The sequence below is a fragment of the Muntiacus reevesi genome, chromosome X, assembly GCF_963930625.1.
Source record: "Muntiacus reevesi chromosome X, mMunRee1.1, whole genome shotgun sequence".
In the NCBI taxonomy this organism is placed as follows: Eukaryota; Metazoa; Chordata; class Mammalia; order Artiodactyla; family Cervidae; genus Muntiacus; species Muntiacus reevesi.
This window is the reverse complement of record NC_089271.1, coordinates 99,649,203-99,669,802: the sequence shown is the minus strand read 5'-3', so window position 1 is coordinate 99,669,802 and position 20,600 is coordinate 99,649,203. Positions and strand designations below refer to the sequence as shown.

Genomic DNA, 20,600 nt, shown 5'->3' with positions numbered 1-20,600 from the left:
TCCATAATAATGAAGTAGGAAAATCAGCATCACTTAACAAAGGGAGTGCCTTCACACCGGCAGAACCAGGGATTGGTTAGGTTCCACTTTGTTTAATGCAAACACGAGAGAGCTTACAATTCATACTCAAACACAAGCACAGAGAAAGTACAGGGGATCCTGCCATTGGTCTCCACCGCTTCTTTCTCAGAGAACTGGGACTAACCCCCAAGCAGCCAAGGCAGTGGGCCTGGTGCCACTCTCTGGGTGACACTTAGGGTGCCCTGCCTCCATCCTTCAGGAGCTCAGGGTTGTTATAAACACTGAGTCCCCCACCTCGCCCCCAGTTAAGCTGATAGCAATTAGATATAGTCAGCTGGCCATTCTAGCATACTTGCCACCTCCGTTACCACCTGGGATGGGCCCGAACCAGTCAATACAGCTTCCAGGTGGACACAGCTATGAGAGCCCCCAAGAATCAGCAAGCATCAGTGCCCTGTCCCAGGCCCCAGGATGGGAGCTCTGCAAATGGGTGGCTGAGTGACTTTCAATGCCCCAGTCACCAGCACAGAGCTGGGTGCTGGGCTCCAGGCTCAATGCAGAGGGCACTGAGACAGACAAGGAAGGGCACGATGGGTCTCTCTCAAACCAAGTCAGTGGTACCAAGCAAACAGATCCACAGAGAGTGCTGACTCTGTTATCACCAACAGGATTTCAGGATCTTCACCAGAAGATGTGCCTTGCTGCAGAGCCAAGGTGGCCCACCGGGAGCACTGCACCCGGCAACATCTAGGAAGCCACAGGCCATATGGCTCCCTTCCTAGTCACCACTGTGACTGTGACTTCTCTATAAATGTCCAAACTTCCCAGTGGCAGGGAGAGCCTCTTACCACGCACAAGTGCTGCCTTGTGTCTTTCTCTGAAATGCCTGCAAACGGTGGTGAGCAGCCCTCCTAACTTGATGAGTGCTGCCCTGATCCCTCCCAGTTCCAGGGCCCTGATGTCACCCTCTTTAGGTGACAGCAGGCTACCAATGCAAAAGTCCTTCAGAGTGGCCTCTGGCCCAGCACCGGTCAGGGCTGGGGACATCAGTCCATGAGGGCAGGCCAGGGAGGTGATGGAAACAGGCTGAGCTCACCAGTACTGCTTCCGAGGCTCACTTCCTGCTGTCTTCTCAATGCTCCTCGCCCCTGGCTACACGCAAACTGGCCGGCCTGGCATGAGCCTCCAGACAGGGATGATGCAGGGCCGATGACACGCTCTCCATAACACGAGCACACGAGGGAGGCACACGCAGTCTGACCTGCAGGGTCTGTTCATATGTCAACTGTCTCCCTAAGAAGTCAGAGTTGCCTTGTCCCAATCTGGTGGATGTGAAAGAGCTGATGTACAGCCGTCCTTTAGCATGTGAAGCAGACTCACATGAGGCTTCCAGAAGTGCTTTCTGACACTGCAAACTCACCCATAGATGGGGGTGCTCTAGACTCTAGCTCAGTCCCTGACAGCAGTGTCCAGGGGGGATCAGGATCACACATGGCCCAGACGAAAAGTTCCAGGGAGACAGCCTGGCTCCAGCCCACCGCAGACAGCACCCTCTAATCTGGGTGCCCCCAGGCCCCCAAGCAATCTCCATCACAGGTGGGCCGGCAGATGACCAGAATGTGACCAGGTCACATGAATGCCCACACCAAGACCACGCCCCTTCCCCTCCTCCCACAGACATCTTCAGGCAGACAATGGGCATGTTTCAGGCTCTGACACTCATTCTGCCATGTGTAGCTCCTGCTACCAAAATAAGAACACACATGGGAGCAGAGTGGGGAACCCTCCGCGGCCCCAGTATAAAACTCAATGCAGCAGCATAAGTGATTCCTGAAACTAATCACGTCAGACTGGAGACCACGTCCATGCCCTGGCATAATAGGGGAATTGGGCCTGAGAGCCACAGCTTCCTACACATACATCCAGGAGATTCCTACACATCCAGGCGGGGATACTGTGACATGCAAGTTTGCACTTAAGTAAATGAAAAGTCAGAGAGCCCAGCAGCATAAGGGATGGAAATAAATACACCCTTGGTGTGGTGTGTGTGTGCCCGCAGTTTCCTGGCGCTCACCAGTACACTCCTCGCGGCCGGGCCCCTGCCCACAGCCTTTCCAGAGACCCACCCGGTGAGTCGGTGCGGTGTGGAGGGGACCACAGGGCCCGGGTTCACACTCCTGCCCATCGTCTGGCCCTCCCTCTGCTCAGTCTCCCCCTCCCCAGCTTGATAAGGCCTGGGGGAGCAGGGTGACCCAGGGAGGCATTGACCCTGGGCACCCGAGGCTGGCCCTGGCTTTCAGCGGGGCCAGCCTCGGATTTGGGCAGCAAGCCTCTTGGGGGGCCCGGTGGCTGGGTGGGCACACGAGCCAGACTCACAAACACCCAGAGCTATGTCTGGGAAACTGAGGACGACAAGAAGCCAATGACATCAAAGGAGCGGTGTGGCAGCCATGGGTCCAGACGAAACAAGGAGCTGGGTCTCCGGCGGCGGCCCCGTGTGCCCACGGCCTGCCCAGCAGAGTGGGGTCTTGCATCCTCGGCTCCTCAGATTCGGGGTGGCTCGGGGGGCGGCGGCTCCGCGGACTGCGTCTGCAGGGCCGAGTATTTCACTAGGGACACGAGATGCCCATCAGGAGGGAGTCACATGAAGACAGAGAGAGAGACAACCACATCCTTCCCTGGGCACAGAAACCCGGCTCTCTGCCTGCCTGTCCTGGATGATTGGCCTCTGGCAGCTGCTGTGCCCCCAGAGAGAAGGAAGGAGCAGAGGGACCCTGCGACCACCTGGGCCTCCATTTCCTCACCTGTAAACTGGGAATATGCAGGAGACCTGGGTTCGATTCCTGGGTCGGGAAGATCCCCTGGAGAAGGGAATGGCTACCCACTTCAGTATTGTTGCCTGGAGAAACCCATGGACAGAGAAGCCTGGCAGGCTACAGTCCATGGGGCCACAAGAGTCAGACACGACTTAGTGACTAAACCACCACCCACCCAAACTGGGAACGGCTCTACTCGAGCAGCTGGGACGAGTTTCTTGCCTTTTTTTTTTTGCAGGATCTGAGTTCCCTAACCAGGGATTGAACTTGGGCCCTCAGCAGTGAAAGCACAGAGTCCTAACCACTGGACAGCTGGGGAACTCCAAAGGGAGGAATCTTTCAAAGAACTTTTTTTTGACGTTCTTCACTCAATCTATTCCAATATTGCTTCTGTTTTATATTCTTTTTATTGGCCTCGAGGCACAAGGGATCTTAGTTCCCCGACCAGGGATCGAACCTGCACCCCTTCCATTGGAAGTACAGAGTTTCAACCACTGGACCCCCAGGGAAGTCCCTGGGAAGAGTATTTTAAATAAAGCATGTAACACAGCACCTGGTACATGGCGATACTCACACGATGGTGGCCAAGAGTTTAAAAGAATGACTACAGTGACTGCTACTGTGGAGTCCATCTTCCCGTGTCTGAAATTCTGGGCTATTACATCCAGACAGTGCAGCGCTGCCACAGACCATTCTAAGCCGCCACATGGAGCCCTGCCCATCACATCCCCGGGGGCGCCCCTCTCCCCGCCAAGCAGCCACCTTGGCACCCATCCCAGGACAGGCACACCCCAGCTCCTGTCTTTCACGCCCACCCTGGCCTGCAAGCCCCCAGGCCTTGGGTGATGGAAAACTAACTGCCCCCTTCTCCACAAAGCCCTTCCTGACCACCTTGCTGGCATTCTGGGGCCACGGGTTGCATCTGCCTTGAGTGGTTGGCCACCCTGGGCCAGAAGCCTGGTGCCACACAGCTTGTCATGGCTGGTGTTCCCGTACCCAGGAAGTGCTTGATGAACACAGAACAGGGTGGGGAGGGCCGGGGCTCCCATTATGGGGGTCTGTGTTTTTTTACAAGTTCTTTCTTGCCTTTGGCAGTTTTCAAATGGAAAGGGCCTGGGACTCCGTCTAGAGATTCCCCACAAGCTTCTGTGGGCATTTGACTGCGAGTGTGTGTGTTTTCACTCACAGCGTGCCCCTTGGTGTGCAGACGGCCCTGACTGCGGTCCCAGCGTGCCCAGTGTCAGGAGGCTGGAGTCTGGCTGGGGAGAGCAGAGTGCTGGGCCCCTGACTTCTGCAGCCCATCTTTCTGGCTGGAAGTTTTAGGAATGGAGACCTCTGAGCCCCTGCTTTCCCAGCACAGCTCTGTTCGGTGCTGGCCCAGCCATTAGGAGGCCTTCAGCAACGGAAAGTGAATAGGAAGTCCTCACCTCGGGGCTCCTCACATACGACGGCCTCCAGGTTCTCCCCCTTCACGTAGTCCGCATTGAGACCCTCTGCAAAAGGCCAAGGGTGGAGTTTGTGACTGACACAGAAGCAAAGGGTCCCTGGCTATGATGGACAACTCCTGACCAAGTCCTCCATTATGGTGAAAAAGCCCAAACCCCTTAATGAACTCAGACTCCCGAACCTTGGGCCACCCAAACATGCTGCCCTGCCCAGGGGTTCTCAGATGGATGGGCTCCTGCAGACAGTGGGAAGAAGTCTGTCCCTGCTGCAGTGTGGAGGGCCAGGACTCACTGACAGCTGCTCTGGTCTAGTCACTTTGGGGGCTTTCTCCTCACTTACGTCCAAACACAGTTTGCGGACTCTATGAAACTGAGTACACCCCATGTCTTCTGCTGCTGGTGCTGCTTGGGAAGACTCAAGAGTCCATGTCTTATCCCCAGAAACCTCATCAGAGCCCTGGGCCTGTGGGAAAATCAGGCCATGATTCTCACAAACCCACTGAGCAGGCGCCAGTGCGAGTCACTCCGCTATCCTGGGCTGCACTCAGGTTCCTGCCTGCCCTGGGCTCAAGATGGATACTGGGCGGGCCCAGGAAAGATGGACATGTGGCTAGTTAACAGGTGTCATCAGCACTCACTTGGGCCGGCAAGGCTGATGGATGAGCAGGCACATGGAGGGGCACCCTGGGCCTCCCAACTGGGTGCTCAGATGCCAAGCTGGCACGTGCCACACTGTCTTCTGTCCATGGGCAGCCCTCTGGTTGCTCCCCAAGGATGACCGCCGGTGGGCATCTGAGTCTTGAAGAGGGTCTCCACCCCCACCCCAGCACTTCTGAGACACAGCCACGCCCACATGCCCACATGTATCAGGGAAGAGTAAAGATGGTTGTGAGTGTCAGGGAACGGGATGGGGTAGAGCGAGGCACCGAGACAAGAGCAGCATGGAGGGGAGGGAAGAGGGGAGGTGGGTGATGAAGGGCAGATGCCAAAGCAGAAGGGGACAATGAGTAAGTCAGAGCATGTCATTACCTTGACCTTCTGCTGCATCTGAAGGCAAGACACAAAACTTAGGACCCTGGAGCAAAAACTCAGCCCCTGGCAACAAGCCAGCTGGGCTTTCCACGCAACACACTGACCTTTGGCGCTGGAGGGCAGAGACAGGGGAAGCAGAGGGTCCCCAAGGCCGGGACCTGTTTGGTGGCAGGAGAGACTGCAAGGCCCCGAGCACCATGGCAGGGTCAGGCCCTCCTAGCAGTCGTGTGCTGTCCCCCGGGGCATCCCCGTGCGCCGGGTGCAGAGTGGTTTCTGCTTGGCCTTCCCCAACTTACTTCCCTGTGTGAGTGGCTGAGGCTTAACAGAAAGGATGGGGATGGGATATGCTGAGTCCTGGCTTCTCAGGGGATTGACCCCCCCACACACATCCACAGGGCTCCTCCTGATGCTACCCCAACACAGAGGCCAGGGACACTTCGGTGGGTGAAACACACACACAGGCACCCACAGGTGTGGACAGTTCAGAATGATGGGATGGGGTGGTGGTGACACAGAAACCAACAAGCCCCCATCCCGCGCCATGGGCTGCACAGTGGGTCAGCAGAGGGCGCTGTGGCAGCAGGCAAGACAGACATCCTTCCACAGGCTGGAGGGCAGGAAGGTGGCCTGGGAGGGTGTCCCAGGCCCAAAGGATGAAAGCTGCTAGGGGAGGAGAGGGCACATCGGACAGGGTGCTGGAGAGAGCAGCGCATCCTCAGGGAAGTCAGTGCGGCTGTGCAGAAAGGCTTCTGGGGACATGGACCACAGGCGGGGAGCAGAAGGGACATGGATAGAACCAAACCATGAAGGGCTTTGAACGTCAAGCTCAGGGGCTGAGTCAGAGGTACACAGGAGGTCCAGGGGGAGCAGTCCCTGCACACTTGAAACAGGGCCCACGGGCTGTTCAGAGCAGAGTGGAGTGGAGGGGAGCCCGGGGTGCTGATGGAACTGACCAGATGTAGGACAAGGAGATTTGGCAATGGAGCAGAGCACAAGCCCCAGGAACGGGGACCCCTCTGATGTCACTTCGAGGGGACGAAAGGACCCAGGAGGGCCAGAGAGATTCATAAGGGGAGGCCATGGACACAGGAGCAGATGCAACTTTCAGCTTTGGAAGAAGATGTTGCTAGCACAGGGGACAGACACAAAAGCAAGAGGGGGCCTTTTTCAGATGTGGGGGATGCTCTGAACTCGGTTTCCTTCGAAGGAAAGCGGGGCTGATGATAACACTCACAGGACAGTGTGGGTTCAGCCCCGACAATGACATCACTGACAGACTGAAGGGAAAGGACTGGGGGGCCGGCCCTCAGATGGAATTGGGGGCTGGGAGAGGCCCACGGGTTCCATGAGCTTCCTGGGAGCCCCTGTCAGCCCTCTGAGCATGCTGGCTTCCCTGGGCCAGGCCCCCCAGCACGTGGCCCAGCAACACCTTAACCCCTAGAGCCCACCCCCCACTCCGAGAGAGGTCACATCCACGTCCTGCCACCTCAGTATCACAGGTTTATTATCCCCCAAATGCTGTACAATTCACTGAATTCTGTGTACCAAAGCCTTCATATTCTCAAATTTTATTGGGCTTTGACTGCTAATTCAACTGGCAGAAACTTGCACCTCTTTGTTTTAGGAAACAAGTGGGAAAATAATATACTTTCACCTGAGTGCCTCTGCAGAGACAGACACAATCCAGACATCTATTCGGTTTGGAAATCAACCTCTCTCATCCTCCCTGCTCCTACCTACCAGCACTCTTTCCTTCTGGATTTATCCCTTCCCATGTGCAGAGTTCCTTCAACAGTCCCCTCAGCTGCTATCTCATCTATAAACTGAAGGTACCCTCCATGATGCCCCGTCAGGAGGTGGTGATGCTTGAGGCAGTGATCTGGGCCAAGCAGGGTCGGGCACTGGAGAGTGTGGGAAGCCATTCTTACTCTGACTGCAGGCCCAGCTTTTACTTCTTCTCTTATCCAACATGCAATTTCAAGTCTCCAAGCCACCCCGTGGCCCCTGAGCCATCTGGCCCAATTCTGCTGTGGGCATGTCTTTAATTAACCATGGATTGTGCTCATCTCACTGTTATAGTTACAATGCTGAACTGGGGTGAATGGTGGACCCCAAGGCCTCTGTCCATGTCCTCATCCCTGGAAACTGTGGATGTGACCTTATTTGGGAAAAGGGTCTTTGCAGATGTGACTATGTTAAGGATCTCAAGATGAGATCACCCTGAATTTAGGGTGGGGCCCACAGCCAGTGATGAGTACCCTTTTAAGAGACAGAAGATGACACAGTCACAGAGATTGAAGTGATATGACCATAAGCCAAGGGACACTTGGGGTTAGCAAAAGCTGGAAGAAGAAGAAAGGATCCTCCCCTACAGCCTTCAGACGGAACCAGTGCTGCTGCCACCTTGATCTTGAACTTCTGACCTCCAGACCATGAGACAATAGGTTTCTTGTTTTAAGCTGCTTGTTTGCTTTTGAGCTGGAACAAGTGATAGCTCTAAGGCCAACCCCACCTGCAGTTCTGTACGCCTTCTGACTGTTCACACCACTCTGCACAACCAAGCTCTGGAGCTATAGCAGGGCAGCCATGAACAGCTGTGCAGGTTGTGCACTGAGACACGTGCTGTCCCTGGGGTACTCCTGTGCACAGCCTGTGGCGCTGTATGCTATGGCCCCCGTCACGTACATTGTATAAGAGTAGAAGCACCAAACGTCATGGCCAGAAGGAAAATCAGGCTGGAGACATCTGCAATAGCTACACACAAAGCATTTTAGGACCCAAGTCCATCTCCTGGGAAGCTCAGCTCCAGGCTAGAATTAAGGGCAGAGGCCCAGAGCAAGGGCGGGGGAAACCTCACGGGAGATGGTCCTAAGCCGCAGAAAAGAGGAAAACTATGGCTGAGTCAGGTTCCCTTACTTGAACTAAAGATTTCCCATCTTCAACCAGAGACACACTCTGCACACAGCAATACATCAATGCTGTGCTTGTAAAACAACTGAGTGTGGTCTTGTTTGCCTTCAATGGCATCCCTGTGTACAGGTTGCCTGTAGGTGGGCTTCTGACACAGATTCCATCTGTAACTATCCCATTCACACACCATGGACAGACTCACCACTGCAACCTAGAATGACAGCCACCAATATGACAAAACTCTTCCTCTCGCATTCCTGTTCCCGTCAAACAATTCAGGATTCCATGTATTTTAAGATTCTGGGGCTCACGAGGGAGGAGCAGGGGCACCCAGGTAGCAGCCAGCAGCTCCTTGGGATCCGAGAGGGAGAGAAGGGCCGCCAGGGTTAGGAGTGGGCTGGCCGGCCCAACAGTGCTACCTGCTGGGACTCAGAGGTCTGGAGGACACCTGCCTTCTGTTGCCAAAGGCCCCACATCCCCTTGGGCGAGATCCAAAGCCACATGGAAATCCAGACGCTCTTTCCTGTTCTACGAGAAGCCCGGTGGTCACCCTTGGAAGACCGGGGTCATTAGGTCCACCCCAATCCTCTCTTCCAGGCTGGTTTATACTTCAGTTGGCCCTAGGTCTGTCCCCAAAGGCTTTAAAAAATGTAGCCCCACCTCCCCCTCACCCCAGGGAAGTCTGCTGAATCTCAGCTTGCTCAGAGTTATGCCCTCTCCTCCTCCAAAGCCCCGGTCCTCTGTTCATCTTCTGCTGTGGGTGGGCATGGCCGCAGGTGGGTCCACTTACGCTGTATGCTGAAGCAGAACTTCTTCTGCTGGTAGGAGATGTAACTGGACACAGCACCGATCAGCGCCATGGCCAGAGCACTGGCCACACCGGCGATTGTGCCAGTCTCTGCCGACATTCCTGGGCAGAGGGTGGGGGGGGGCACAGAGAGAGGTGGACGTCAAAGGAAAGTCGAGAAGGCCAGCCCTGAGACCCAAGCAGCCAGCAGTGTCCCCGTGTGGTTTCCACTGAAACCTCAGGACTCCCAACTCACCAGAGTCAGAGTTGTCCCCGCCACCATACTGGCCACCACCTGCATAAAGGACAAAAGCAGTCAGTGTCCGCTGTGACCACCAGCTCAGGGTCAGGAGTGACAGCCCCTTCCTGACTCGCTGAGACCCCTCTTCATCTCTGCCCCAAGGGGCTTCGCCCTGACTACAGCAAGACCTGCTTCCTTATGCCTGCCACCTGCCCAAGCCGAGAGGCAACTTTTTATTTTTGAAACGACAGTGACCATGCACTGAGGACATATAGTATCCTGGCTCTTTACACGCAGCACTGCCATACACCGGGGCAAGTGCCCCCTGCAACCATCCGCAACACCCTACGGAGTGAAGGTGTGCAGGTGAGGGACCTGCCAGCAGGTGGCAGAGCTGAGCTCATGCCGGGCAAGCCTGACTAAATGCCAACACTGTGGGTCCTGTGCACCTCCTGCCTCCTGTAACATCTTACTGTTTATCGAATTACAGAACCATGGTTATGTAAAAGTTTGTTTTAAAAAAGGATGAAAGACTAGTATAAAAACAATTCATCATCCTACTACTCAAAGAGATTTATGGTTAATATTTCAATTTCCTTTCCTCTTGTGCTTAGCCCTTTTACATGCTTTTCTTCAAATTCAGATGCTTCTACTCCGGTAACTTAGGTACACAGGATTACGTGAATATCAAGAGCTTTTTAAGGCCATCTACCTCTAGCTTGGCATATAGTGTGAGTTGTTTGTGGAACACAAAGCAATGCAAGCTGACAATCCCTTATCTAGGATTTTGAAATTCAAAAAGCTCTGAAATATCACAGAGATGGAGAACAGATTAGTGGTTGACAGGGGTTAGGGAGGGTGAAGAGGGAGGCAGTTGGCTGTGATTAAAACGGGAAAACAGGAAGGATCTTTGCAGTGACAGCACTGTTCTCTTGATTGCAGTGGTGGTCACACAAACTTAAATGTGGTTGAATTTCAGAGAACATACACACACACCAGCACACATACAGCCCAGACAGCAGCTCCCTGACAAGCAAGGGATACCATTTTAGGACATTTAATTAGCCCTGAGCACTCTTTCCTGGGTGCTCTCTTCATCTCAGGACACAAGTTCATTAATGAAGGGAGACTGTACTCCCAGAGCCCAGGGTTCTTGGGGGAAACCACTCTGGGATGCTGGAGGCAATGACCTTTGACACTTCCTTCACCAATCAAAGACATTGGGTGGGGGACTGTAGGTTCACAAATTGTAACAAATGTACCCCCTGTTCCAGATGTTGCTAATGGAGAGACTGTGGGTGTATGTGGGGTATGGGAACTCTGTACAATGTGTTCAGTTTTGCTGTGAAACTGCTCTAAAAAATGAAGTCTATTTTAAAAATAAGAGTCTTGAGGGAGAAAGTGAGATTTGCTTTGTTCCCACCTGGGGCTGAATCCTTGAGTTAAATGTGTTTTATAGACATCCCTGATTGGATATGAATGAGTATTTACAAAATAAGGAGCACTAGCATTTTCAAAAACACTATCACTGCTGTTGGAGAAAGCAGACCAAAGAGCAGGACATGAGTCACCCTGTATGTTAACAAGTCAGCAATGAGGTCGCCCGTGAGGGCTTGGAGTTTGGCTGCACTGGCCCATCACTGCTCCCTCCTGCTGTGCCCAAGGTGGCCATCATCAAAGGTAGTGGTGAGCTCCCACACGGGTGTCCTCTGCTGACGTGTTCACATCACTAGATTTCCAGGTGAAAAGTGAAAGTGAAATCGCTCAGTCGTGTCCAACTCTTTGCAACCCAGTGGACTGTAGCCTACCAGACTCCTCCCTCCGTGGGATTCTCCAGGCAAGAATACTGGAGTGGGTTGCCATTTCCTTCTGCAGGGGATCTTCCCGGCCCAGGGATCAAACCCAGGTCTCCTGCATTGCAGGCAGACGCTTTACCCTCTGAGCCATCAGGGAAGCCCAAGAATGAGCGATTCTACCCACTCTTTCTTTCACCTTGAACTGGAATGAAGCTGAGTGTTCCCCAGTCTCTCTTTCCTTATTAATTCTTGATCGTAAGAATCCACAACAACTTGAACCTCATGATGTGTATGGCCATGAGCTATGAGGGTGTTACTTGAAAAGAAAACTGGAGGCCCCTCCCGAACCTGCCTAGAGGGACATGCAGAGGGAATATGGGGCTTCCCTTGGCTGTCAAAGAGATGCAAACGCTCAATTCTGTGGCTGTCAAAGAGATGCAAATGCTCAATTCTGTAGTCTAGGAATTCCTATCTGACTACCAGTTATTGGACAAAAGCGTTTGTCTAAGATGACAAACAAATGGTATTCCCTTCTTGAAAAAAAACACATGTGGTCATGTGATCGCGCCCTGTGGGTGACCCATTGCTCAGATGGGCACATGGGCTGAGATACTGTGAGGGTAAAGAACAACTGGAAAACAAAACTACAGTCATTCTAGATCCTTCCACCACTTCCAGTTCCATGAATCTGAAGTGAAATTGGTCACAAAGGTCTGCCATTGAAATTAGCCAAGCCAATGTCATGGTTTTGATTCCTGTTTGACTACTGAGCTCTGTTTACTTCCTCTGAGCACAGGCTGAATCCACTTCCTTTACAAAAGGCATACCATGCAAAAAATGCTATTGGGACAACTGATGACCCACTGGTATAACAGATTTATCCAAACCAATACCACCCATGGAAATAAGTTTCCAGTAAATATAAAATAGATGAAGCAATAAAAGCACTAGAAGAAAATGTGCAACAATGTTTATACTGTCTCGGGGTGGGGAATGACTTTCTAAACCTGGCCCTCAAGCTAGGAGCCTGAAACAGAAAAGATCATACCAAAAGTAAAAACTTTACTATTAAAAGCACAAGAAACAAAAGGGAGAAATGGCTAAACTTCAAAATCAACAGCCTTTGCGCTTCATAACATATCATCAAGAAAGGGAAAGACAATCCACGGAATGGAAGAAAACAATGGCAAATTCTATATCTGATAAGGGATGAATATTGAGAATAAAGAAATTCTACAACTCAGTAAAAAGGCAAAGAATTCTGTCTTAAAATGGACAAAGAATATGAAGACATTTCTCTAGAGAGATATTCAAATGGACAAAAACACAAGAAAAGATTCTCAGCACCATTAGCTACCAGGGAAATGCAATCAAACCCACAGTGAGATACCACTTCACACACATTAGGATGGCTAGAATCTAAAAAAGGTAAATAAGTGTTAGTAAGGATGTAAAGAAAATGGATCTTTCATATAGTGCTGATGGGAATGTAATATGGTACAGCTGCTGTGGAAAATAGGTTGGTGGTTCCTCCCAAAGGTAAACACAAAGAGTTACCATGAGGCTGGACAATTCCAGTTCTAGATGTGTATACCCAAGAGAATTGAAAACATATGACCACACAAAAACTGGTATACTGATTTCATCATAGCATTAGTTGTAAAAGTAAAAAAGTAGAAACAATATAAAGGTTCATCAATTGATGAATGGGTAAATAACATGTTTTCAGAAGGTAAAAAAAGGGATTAATAATCCCTAACATTAAAGAAACCCATACACATAAATGAGTAGAAAATGGGGCAACAGGCATGAACAGGCAATTCACATAGTAAGAGTGTCTAACAAGACAGGTGAAATGTTTCATGTCTTGGATTCAAAGAAATGGAAAATCTAAACAGGACAGAATTTTGTACAGGACTTCCTTGGTGGCTCAGACCGTAAAGCATCTGCCTACAATGCGGGAGATCAGGGTTCAATCCCTATGTCAGGAAGATCTCCTGGAGAAGGAAATGGCAACCCACTCTAGTATTCTTGCCTGGAAAATCCCATGGATGGAGAAGCCTGGTAGGCTACAGTCCATGGGGTTGCAAAGAGTCAGACACGATTCAGCTATTTCACTTCACTAATATGCAAAGATGACAAAATTAACATATCCAATAAAGGTAAGTATATGAGCAAACAGGAAACTGTTTACTTCCTAGTGGTGGAAATAGCACATGGTATAATTGTCGTGGAAAACCATTTTGCAGTACACTCAAAGAGTTACATGTTTAAAAATTTACACCTCCTGTGACCCAGCAGTTCAAGTTCTAGGAATTTATCTAACACACAATTATGGTTGTGTGCTTTTGGTGATGAGGATGTTCATCACATCACTGTGTATACTAGTAAAAAGCTGCAGGAAAAACCCCTTCTGCACAAAGACAGGTCCTCATTAACAAAAGTCACAGGCTTGATAGTATGCTTGTTTCAATGCTGTTCTCTTTGAACATCCCACCCTCGCCTTCTCCCACAGAGTCTAAAAGTTTGTTCTGTACATCTGTGTCTCTTTTTCTGTTTTGCATATAGGGTTATTGTTGCTATCTTTTTAAATTCCATATATATGCATTAGTATACTGGTCTTTATCTTTCTGGCTTACTTCACTCTGTATACTATCAAGGGTGAAACAGATCACCAGCCCAGGTTGGATGCATGAGACGGGTGCTCAGGGCTGGTGCACTGGGAAGACCCAGAGGGATTGGATGGGGAGGGAGGTGGGAGTGGGGGTTCAAGATGGGGAACACATGTAAATCCATGGCTGATTCATGTCAATGTATGGCAAAAACCACTACAATATTGTAAAGTAATGAGCCTCCAATGAATAAAAATAAATGGAAAAAAATAAAAATAAATTTTAAAAAAGTCACAGCAAAACATATTATGCAGTGGTTGACATGATATTTTACAGGACTCCTTAATGACAGAAAAACATATTCAGGGTACTGCTGCTGCTGCTGCTAAGTCGCTTCAGTCATGTCCGACTCTGTGCGACCTCATAGATGGCAGCCCACCAGGCTCCCCCGTCCCTCGGATTCTCCAGGCAAGAGCAATGGAGTGGGTTGCCATTTCCTTCTCCAATGCGTGAAAGTGAAGTCTCTCAGTCATGTCTGACTCTTCACGACCCCATGGACTGCAGTCTACCATGCTCCTCCATCCATGGGATTCTCCAGGCAAGAGTGCTGGAGTGGGTTGCCATTGCCTTCTCCGACTCAGGGTATTACTGAATTTTTTAAAAAAGCTAGTTTTAAAAAGGTTAACGTGGTATCATTTTTTAAAAATAAACATAGCCAGGACATGGAAGCAACCTAGATGCCCATCAACAGACAAACGGATAAGGAAGCTGTGGTACATATACACCATGGAATATTACTCAGCCATTAAAAAGAATTCATCTGAATCGGTTCTAACGAGATGGATGAAACTGGAGCTCATTATACAGAGTGAAGTAAGCCAGAAAGATAAAGACCAATACAGTATACTAACACATATATATGGAATTTAGAAAGACGGTAACGATAACCCTATATGCAAAATAGAAAAGGAGACACAGATGTACAGAACAGAATTTTGGACTCTGTGGAAGAAGGCAAAGGTGGGATGTTTCGAGAGAACAGCATCGAAACACGTATATTATCTAGGGTGAAACAGATCACCAGCCCAGGCTGGATGCATGAGACAAGTGCTCGGGCCTGGTGCACTGGGAAGACCCAGAGGAATCGAGTGGAGAGGGAGGTGGGAGGGGGGATCGGGACGGGGAATACATGTAAATCCATGGCTGATTCATGTCAATGTATGACAAAAACCACTACAATATTGTAAAGTAATTATCCCCCAACTAATAAAAATAAATGGGGAAAAAATAAATAAAGTACTGAAAACAAACAAACAAAAAATAAACATTTACAAATGTATACTTTACGCATAGGAAAAGCCCTGTGGACTTCCCTAGTGGTCCAGTGGTTAAGAATCCACCTGTCAATTCAGGGGACACAGATTCAACCCCTGGTCTGGGAAGATTCCACATGCCACGTGGCAACTAAGCCTGTGCACTGCAACTACTGAAGCCTGTGCACCACATGAGAAGCCATTTCACTGAAGCCTGCACACCACAACTGCAGAGTAGCCCTGCTGGCTGCAACTAGAGAAAGGCTGAATGCAGCAGTGAGGACTCAGCACAGCCAAAAATAAATAAATAAATTTAAAAAAGAAAGTACTGTGAACATATACTCCTAAGTATTATTAGTGATTCTCTACAGATGGGGAAATAATAAATAAGTATTTTTCATATGATTTCTTAAAACATGTTTAAAAACATACAAGCCTCATGCAAATCCATCCACCTCTATTTGCCTACAACTGGAGGAACCGTTCAAAGAGGCCATTTCACTCAAAGAGGCCATTTCACAGGTCACTAATAGGATCTTCATTTTCACGGACAGTATGTTTTGCAACCTTACCTGCCTTCTGAGTTCACAATTTTATATCATAACTACATATCAAAGAGTCTAGATTTGCCTTCTTTTGTACTAGAAAATCCCTGGTACAACATATTTCAGACTGCAATTTACTCTGACTATGAACAATTCATCCCACCACCCCACTTTCCCCTCTTGATATCCATACATTTTTCTCTATGCCTCTATCTCTGTTTTGCAAGTAGGATCATCTATACCATTTCTCTACATTCCACATATATGCATTAATATACAATGTTTGTGTTTCTCTTTCTGACTTACTTTACTCTGTATAAGTCTCTAGGTCCATCCATGTCTCTACAAATGACCCAATTTTGTTCCCTTTTATGGCTGTTGTTGTTCAGTCACTAAATCGTATCTGACCCTTTGTGACTCCATGGGCTACAGTATGCCAGGCTTTCTTGTTCTCCACTGTCTCCCTGAGTTTGTTCAAACTCATGTGCATTGAGTCACTCATGCAATCTAACTGTCTCATCCTCTGCCACCTTCTGCTGCTGCCCTCAATCTTTTCCAGACGAAGGAAAGCATCAGCAGGGTCTTTTCCAATGAGTCGGCTCTTCACATCAAGTTGCCAAAGTATTGGAGCTTCAGCATCAGTCCTTCCAATGAATATTCAGGGTTGATTTCCTGAATCTCAAGATGATCTCAAGAGTCTTCTCCAGCACAATAATGCGAAAGCATCAATTCTTTGGTGCTCAGCCTTCTTTATGGTCCAACTCCGACATCTGTACATGACTACTGTAAAGTGCATAGCTGTGACTATATGGACCTTTGTTGGCAAAGTGATGTCTGTGCTTTTTATGGCTTAATAACATTAAATTGTATATATGTACCACATCTTTGGGACTTCCCAGGTGGCACTAATGGTAAAGAATCCACTTGCCAATGCAAGAGACATGGGTTCAATCCCTGAGTCAGGATGATCCCTTGGAGGAGGGCATAGTAACCCACTCTAGTGTTCTTGCCTGGAGAATCCCATGGACAGAGGAACCTGGCAGACTACAGTCCATAGGACTGCAAACAGTTGGACACAACAGAAGTGACTTAGCCCGCATGCACACACACATCTTTAGCCACTCATTTGTTGATGGACATTTAGGTTGCTTCCACGTCTTGGCTATGGTAAACAGTGCTGCAACAAACATTGGGGTGAATATGTGTTTCTGGATTATGGTTTTCTCTGGGTATATGTGGTATAGTCACTTTAGAAGACAGCCTGGTGTCTCAGTTGGTAAATAATCTGCCTGCAATGCAGGAGACCTGGGTTTAATCCCAGGGCTGGGAAGATCCAATGAAGGAGGGCATGGCAACCCACTCCAGTATTTTTGCCTGGAAAATCCCCATGAACAGAGAAGTCTGGCAGGCTACAGTCCATGGGGTCACAAAGAGTCAGATATGACTGAGCGACTAAGCACAGGGAAGTTTGTTGTAAGGCGAGATTTACCATGTGACCAAGAAATTATATACCTAGGTATTTACCTAAGTGGACTGAAAACTTATGTCTTTACAAAAACCTGTATATAAATATTTACTGCAGCTTTATTTATAGTCACCAGAAACTAAATGCAACCAAGATGTCCTTCAACAGGTGAATGGGCAAATTGCGGTACATCTAGACAATGGAATATTATTATAAAGAAATGAGTTTATCAACCCATGAAAAAACATACAGGATCTTCAATGCACATTGCTAAGTGAAATAAACCAGTCTATAAAGGTTATATACTGTATGATTCCAGTTATATGACATTCTGGAAAAAGGCAAAGCTTTTGAGATGATAAACAGATTTATGGTTGTGCTAAGAGAGACTGGATTATGGTTGAGGAAAGACAGTGGCTGAGTACCAAAGGGGTGTACAGGAGAACTTTCATGGTGATAGAACTGTTCTGTATGCTACTTGGGTGGTAGACACATGACTACATGCATTTGTAAAAATCCATATGAATACATATCACAAAGAATAACTTTTAATGTATACAAGCAAAAGAACAAAGCAAAATATCAACCAGGTTAGTGGGAGATGCCAGGATGGAATGTAGACTGTGACAAATGAATGTCTCTACATTATAAATGTGTGTAAAAACTGCACCGAATGGAGGGGTAATAAAGGAGTTATGTGAGTAACTTTTAACAAATGGTATTTTGACAGACACTATAAGGTAAAGCCAAAAGAAGAAAAACAAACACTGGATTGTAATTGGTAAAGTTGTTTCTCAAGGAGTAAGGATTAACAATTCTGGTTGTTGTGCTATATACATGTATAGTACCAGAACTGAGCAAGTAAGCAAATAGTTGATGGACGGTAGGTTTCTCATTGTCAGAGACAGAAGTTAAAAGTCAATAAGAAAAGAATACTATGCCTCCAGCTGTGATCTACTGCCAAAAGGCTTAAGTATGAACTCATGTTTAGGTTAATATAGATGCTGATGAATAGATACAGAAATAATTATAGATACATACGTGTATATGGTTTAAAGTATAGCCATATACTTCCTATTTCATAGGTCTGCCCAGTTTAAGGGTTTAGAAGTAGCATCATCCCACTAAAGAATATACTCAACATCCAGATCTTGGTTTCTAATTCTCTTCCCCAGTGGGAAGAGAATGATATACCGAACTGGAAGCCCAAGGAAACAGACCCAGCAGGCAGCAGTATTTAGGAAGAAGAAGTGAATGAAACCAAGAAAGTGGGAGAGAGCCAGGAAGGACCCAGAGATAAAGAATGTGGAGGATGAGGTGTTTAGCAAAGTATGCTACAGAGGTCACAAGGGGCAGAGGGCTGTGACCACCAAGAAGAAGTCACTGGAGATGAAAGAGCAGCTCTGGGGAAATGGGAGTAGAGGCTTGCATACGCTGAGGAATAGACCACAGAGGGGAGAATGAAGAGATGCAGTCAGTGAAAATACTAGGAGGAGGCTGATGACACCAGGGTTGATGGGACCTGTTGATGAGAGATTCTCTGTGTTTTTCCTACAGGGCCATTAAAAATGTTTTCTTGAGAAAAAATATATAACAGATAACATACTACTTCAGAAATACACTCCAAAATGATGGTTGAGTCTAAGTGCTAAAACTCAAGGTTAGAAAATTCATTAATTAGGATTGTTTTATATTGAAGATCAACATTTATTTAAATGTAATGTTTTATCTTCATACATGGCATTAGCATGTTTGCATAGAGGAGGGTGTATGAGAATTTCATCACGTTCTTATCATAACCTGTTTCAGTTTCACACTCATATTTTTTTGCCCAGACTCTCTATTTTCTTTTGTCTGACACCTATAATGACAGAAGGTATAACTTATGCTAACAATTGATTATTCTTTACAAGAGAAGTTCAAATATGAGCCTAATTAAAGAATTTCCTAACATTTCTTCCTTGCTAATAAGGAAATCCCCTGACATGTCACTCAGACTTTCATTTGTGTGCATGCTTACACACTCTGCTACCACTCTCTTCTCACCATCTGGAAATACCATTTGTCACTGGGAGTAATTGGCTAATTTGCTGGGTTTGCCCTTTAAATGTTCCATGTTCTCCTGACGCCTGTGAGTTTCATTTAGAGGTTTTCAGAGCTTTTTATTCAAAATGGAACTGTTTGGAAAGGTGTTCTGAAGGACTGATTTGACTACAGTATCCTTTAATCAGAAGACAACACTGTTCCCACATGAAAGGCACACAGCCTGAACTATGGGGAATGTAGCAGGCTGACACTAGATATACTCATGACATGTTACATTCAGAATTTATTATACTCACAATCACAGTCTCAACTACAACAGGGAATCACCACAAAATGCTACAGCTACAACTTAGCATCACAACATGTTACTATCACAATTACAACTGTAAAAATTTCCATCATTAATGATGAGTTATAACATATCACCAGAACAGGTTACAACCACAAGTAATTTTGCCACATCAAGTCTGGCTAACACTGTCTCCATACTAGGATCAGATCTTGACAACATATTAAGATTAAAGGTTTAAATCTTTGCATGACTTGGAGGGAATGAAAAGCATCTGGCCTTGGAGGAGGGTGTCACTATGAAGGGCTGACAGGAGGTGGTTTCTCTGTGGTGATAGAACAGTTCTGTGTCTTGACTGTAGTTACAGTCACTCAAATCTACACATGATAAAATGTCATCGACCCACAAGTGCATGTGTACACACACACACACAACACACACACACAAGTATATACAAAATCTGATGAAATCTGAATAAGGTCTATATATGACTTAATAATAGCAATGTACCAGTGTCGGCTTCCTGGTTTTGACAACATAACTATAGTTTTGTTAAGATATCAGGAGAAGCTGGGTGAAGGGTACACAGGAATTTTCCTGAACAATTTATTTATTTATTTAGTTTTACAACTTCTTGTGAGCCTTAAACTATTTCAAAATCAAAAGATATTTTAAAAGATATTTGACTTGCTATGGGTGTCTTAAAAATAATTCTTCTCGTGATGAGATTCGCTCCTCCCATTCCAAGAGTGACAGGCTCCCCAGGTTGGGAAGGCTGTGCCCAACAAGTCCCCTGACCTCAGGTACAATAACTGGTGCCAACTGGCAAATGGCATCTGCTAGTAATGGACACATTATCCTGTGCAGTGCCGTGGCTTAAGGCACATCAGGGGAAATATGTGGCTTTTCCAAAGAGTCTTGTAAATCCCCCCCCACCCACCGAGCTGCACAGCCTACATCATTCCAAGTGAAGCCCCAGAGGCTGGGTGAGAACCACTCTCCCAACCTTGCTGCTGTGTAATCCTGTCTTTAGTGAGAATAAGGCATGTGGACAAATCAATGCTCTTACCTTTACCCTTGTCAGGTTTGTAGTCACCACCCCCTACTAGGTCTTCAAGATCCTTGTCTGAAAAACCTGGAGAAAACGAAACACACATCTCAGTGCCCAAAAACATTTCTCAGTGACAAGAAATCTGTTACTTAATGTTGTCTAACATCCCCAGAAAGTGATTGACACTGAACAGGGTCTGAGATGAATGCGGTAGGCAAGACTCTCAAGGGG

At 47.8% G+C, this 20,600-nt stretch overlaps 1 protein-coding gene across 1 annotated transcript in view; it reads right to left on the bottom strand.

The window, feature by feature from the left end:
• Positions 1–76: 76 nt before the first annotated feature.
• The window catches only part of CD99L2 (CD99 molecule like 2), a 130,289-nt gene continuing 109,765 nt past the window's right edge, over positions 77–20,600 (bottom strand). Inside the window, exons 5-9 of the mRNA XM_065916579.1 lie at positions 20,388–20,453; positions 9,268–9,306; positions 9,015–9,134; positions 4,265–4,330; positions 77–2,630 (exon numbers count right to left, since the gene is read on the bottom strand). Of these exons, the coding sequence (XP_065772651.1) occupies positions 2,566–2,630; positions 4,265–4,330; positions 9,015–9,134; positions 9,268–9,306; positions 20,388–20,453 (356 nt within the window). The 3' untranslated portion in view covers positions 77–2,565. The remainder of the gene's footprint in view (positions 2,631–4,264; positions 4,331–9,014; positions 9,135–9,267; positions 9,307–20,387; positions 20,454–20,600) is intronic.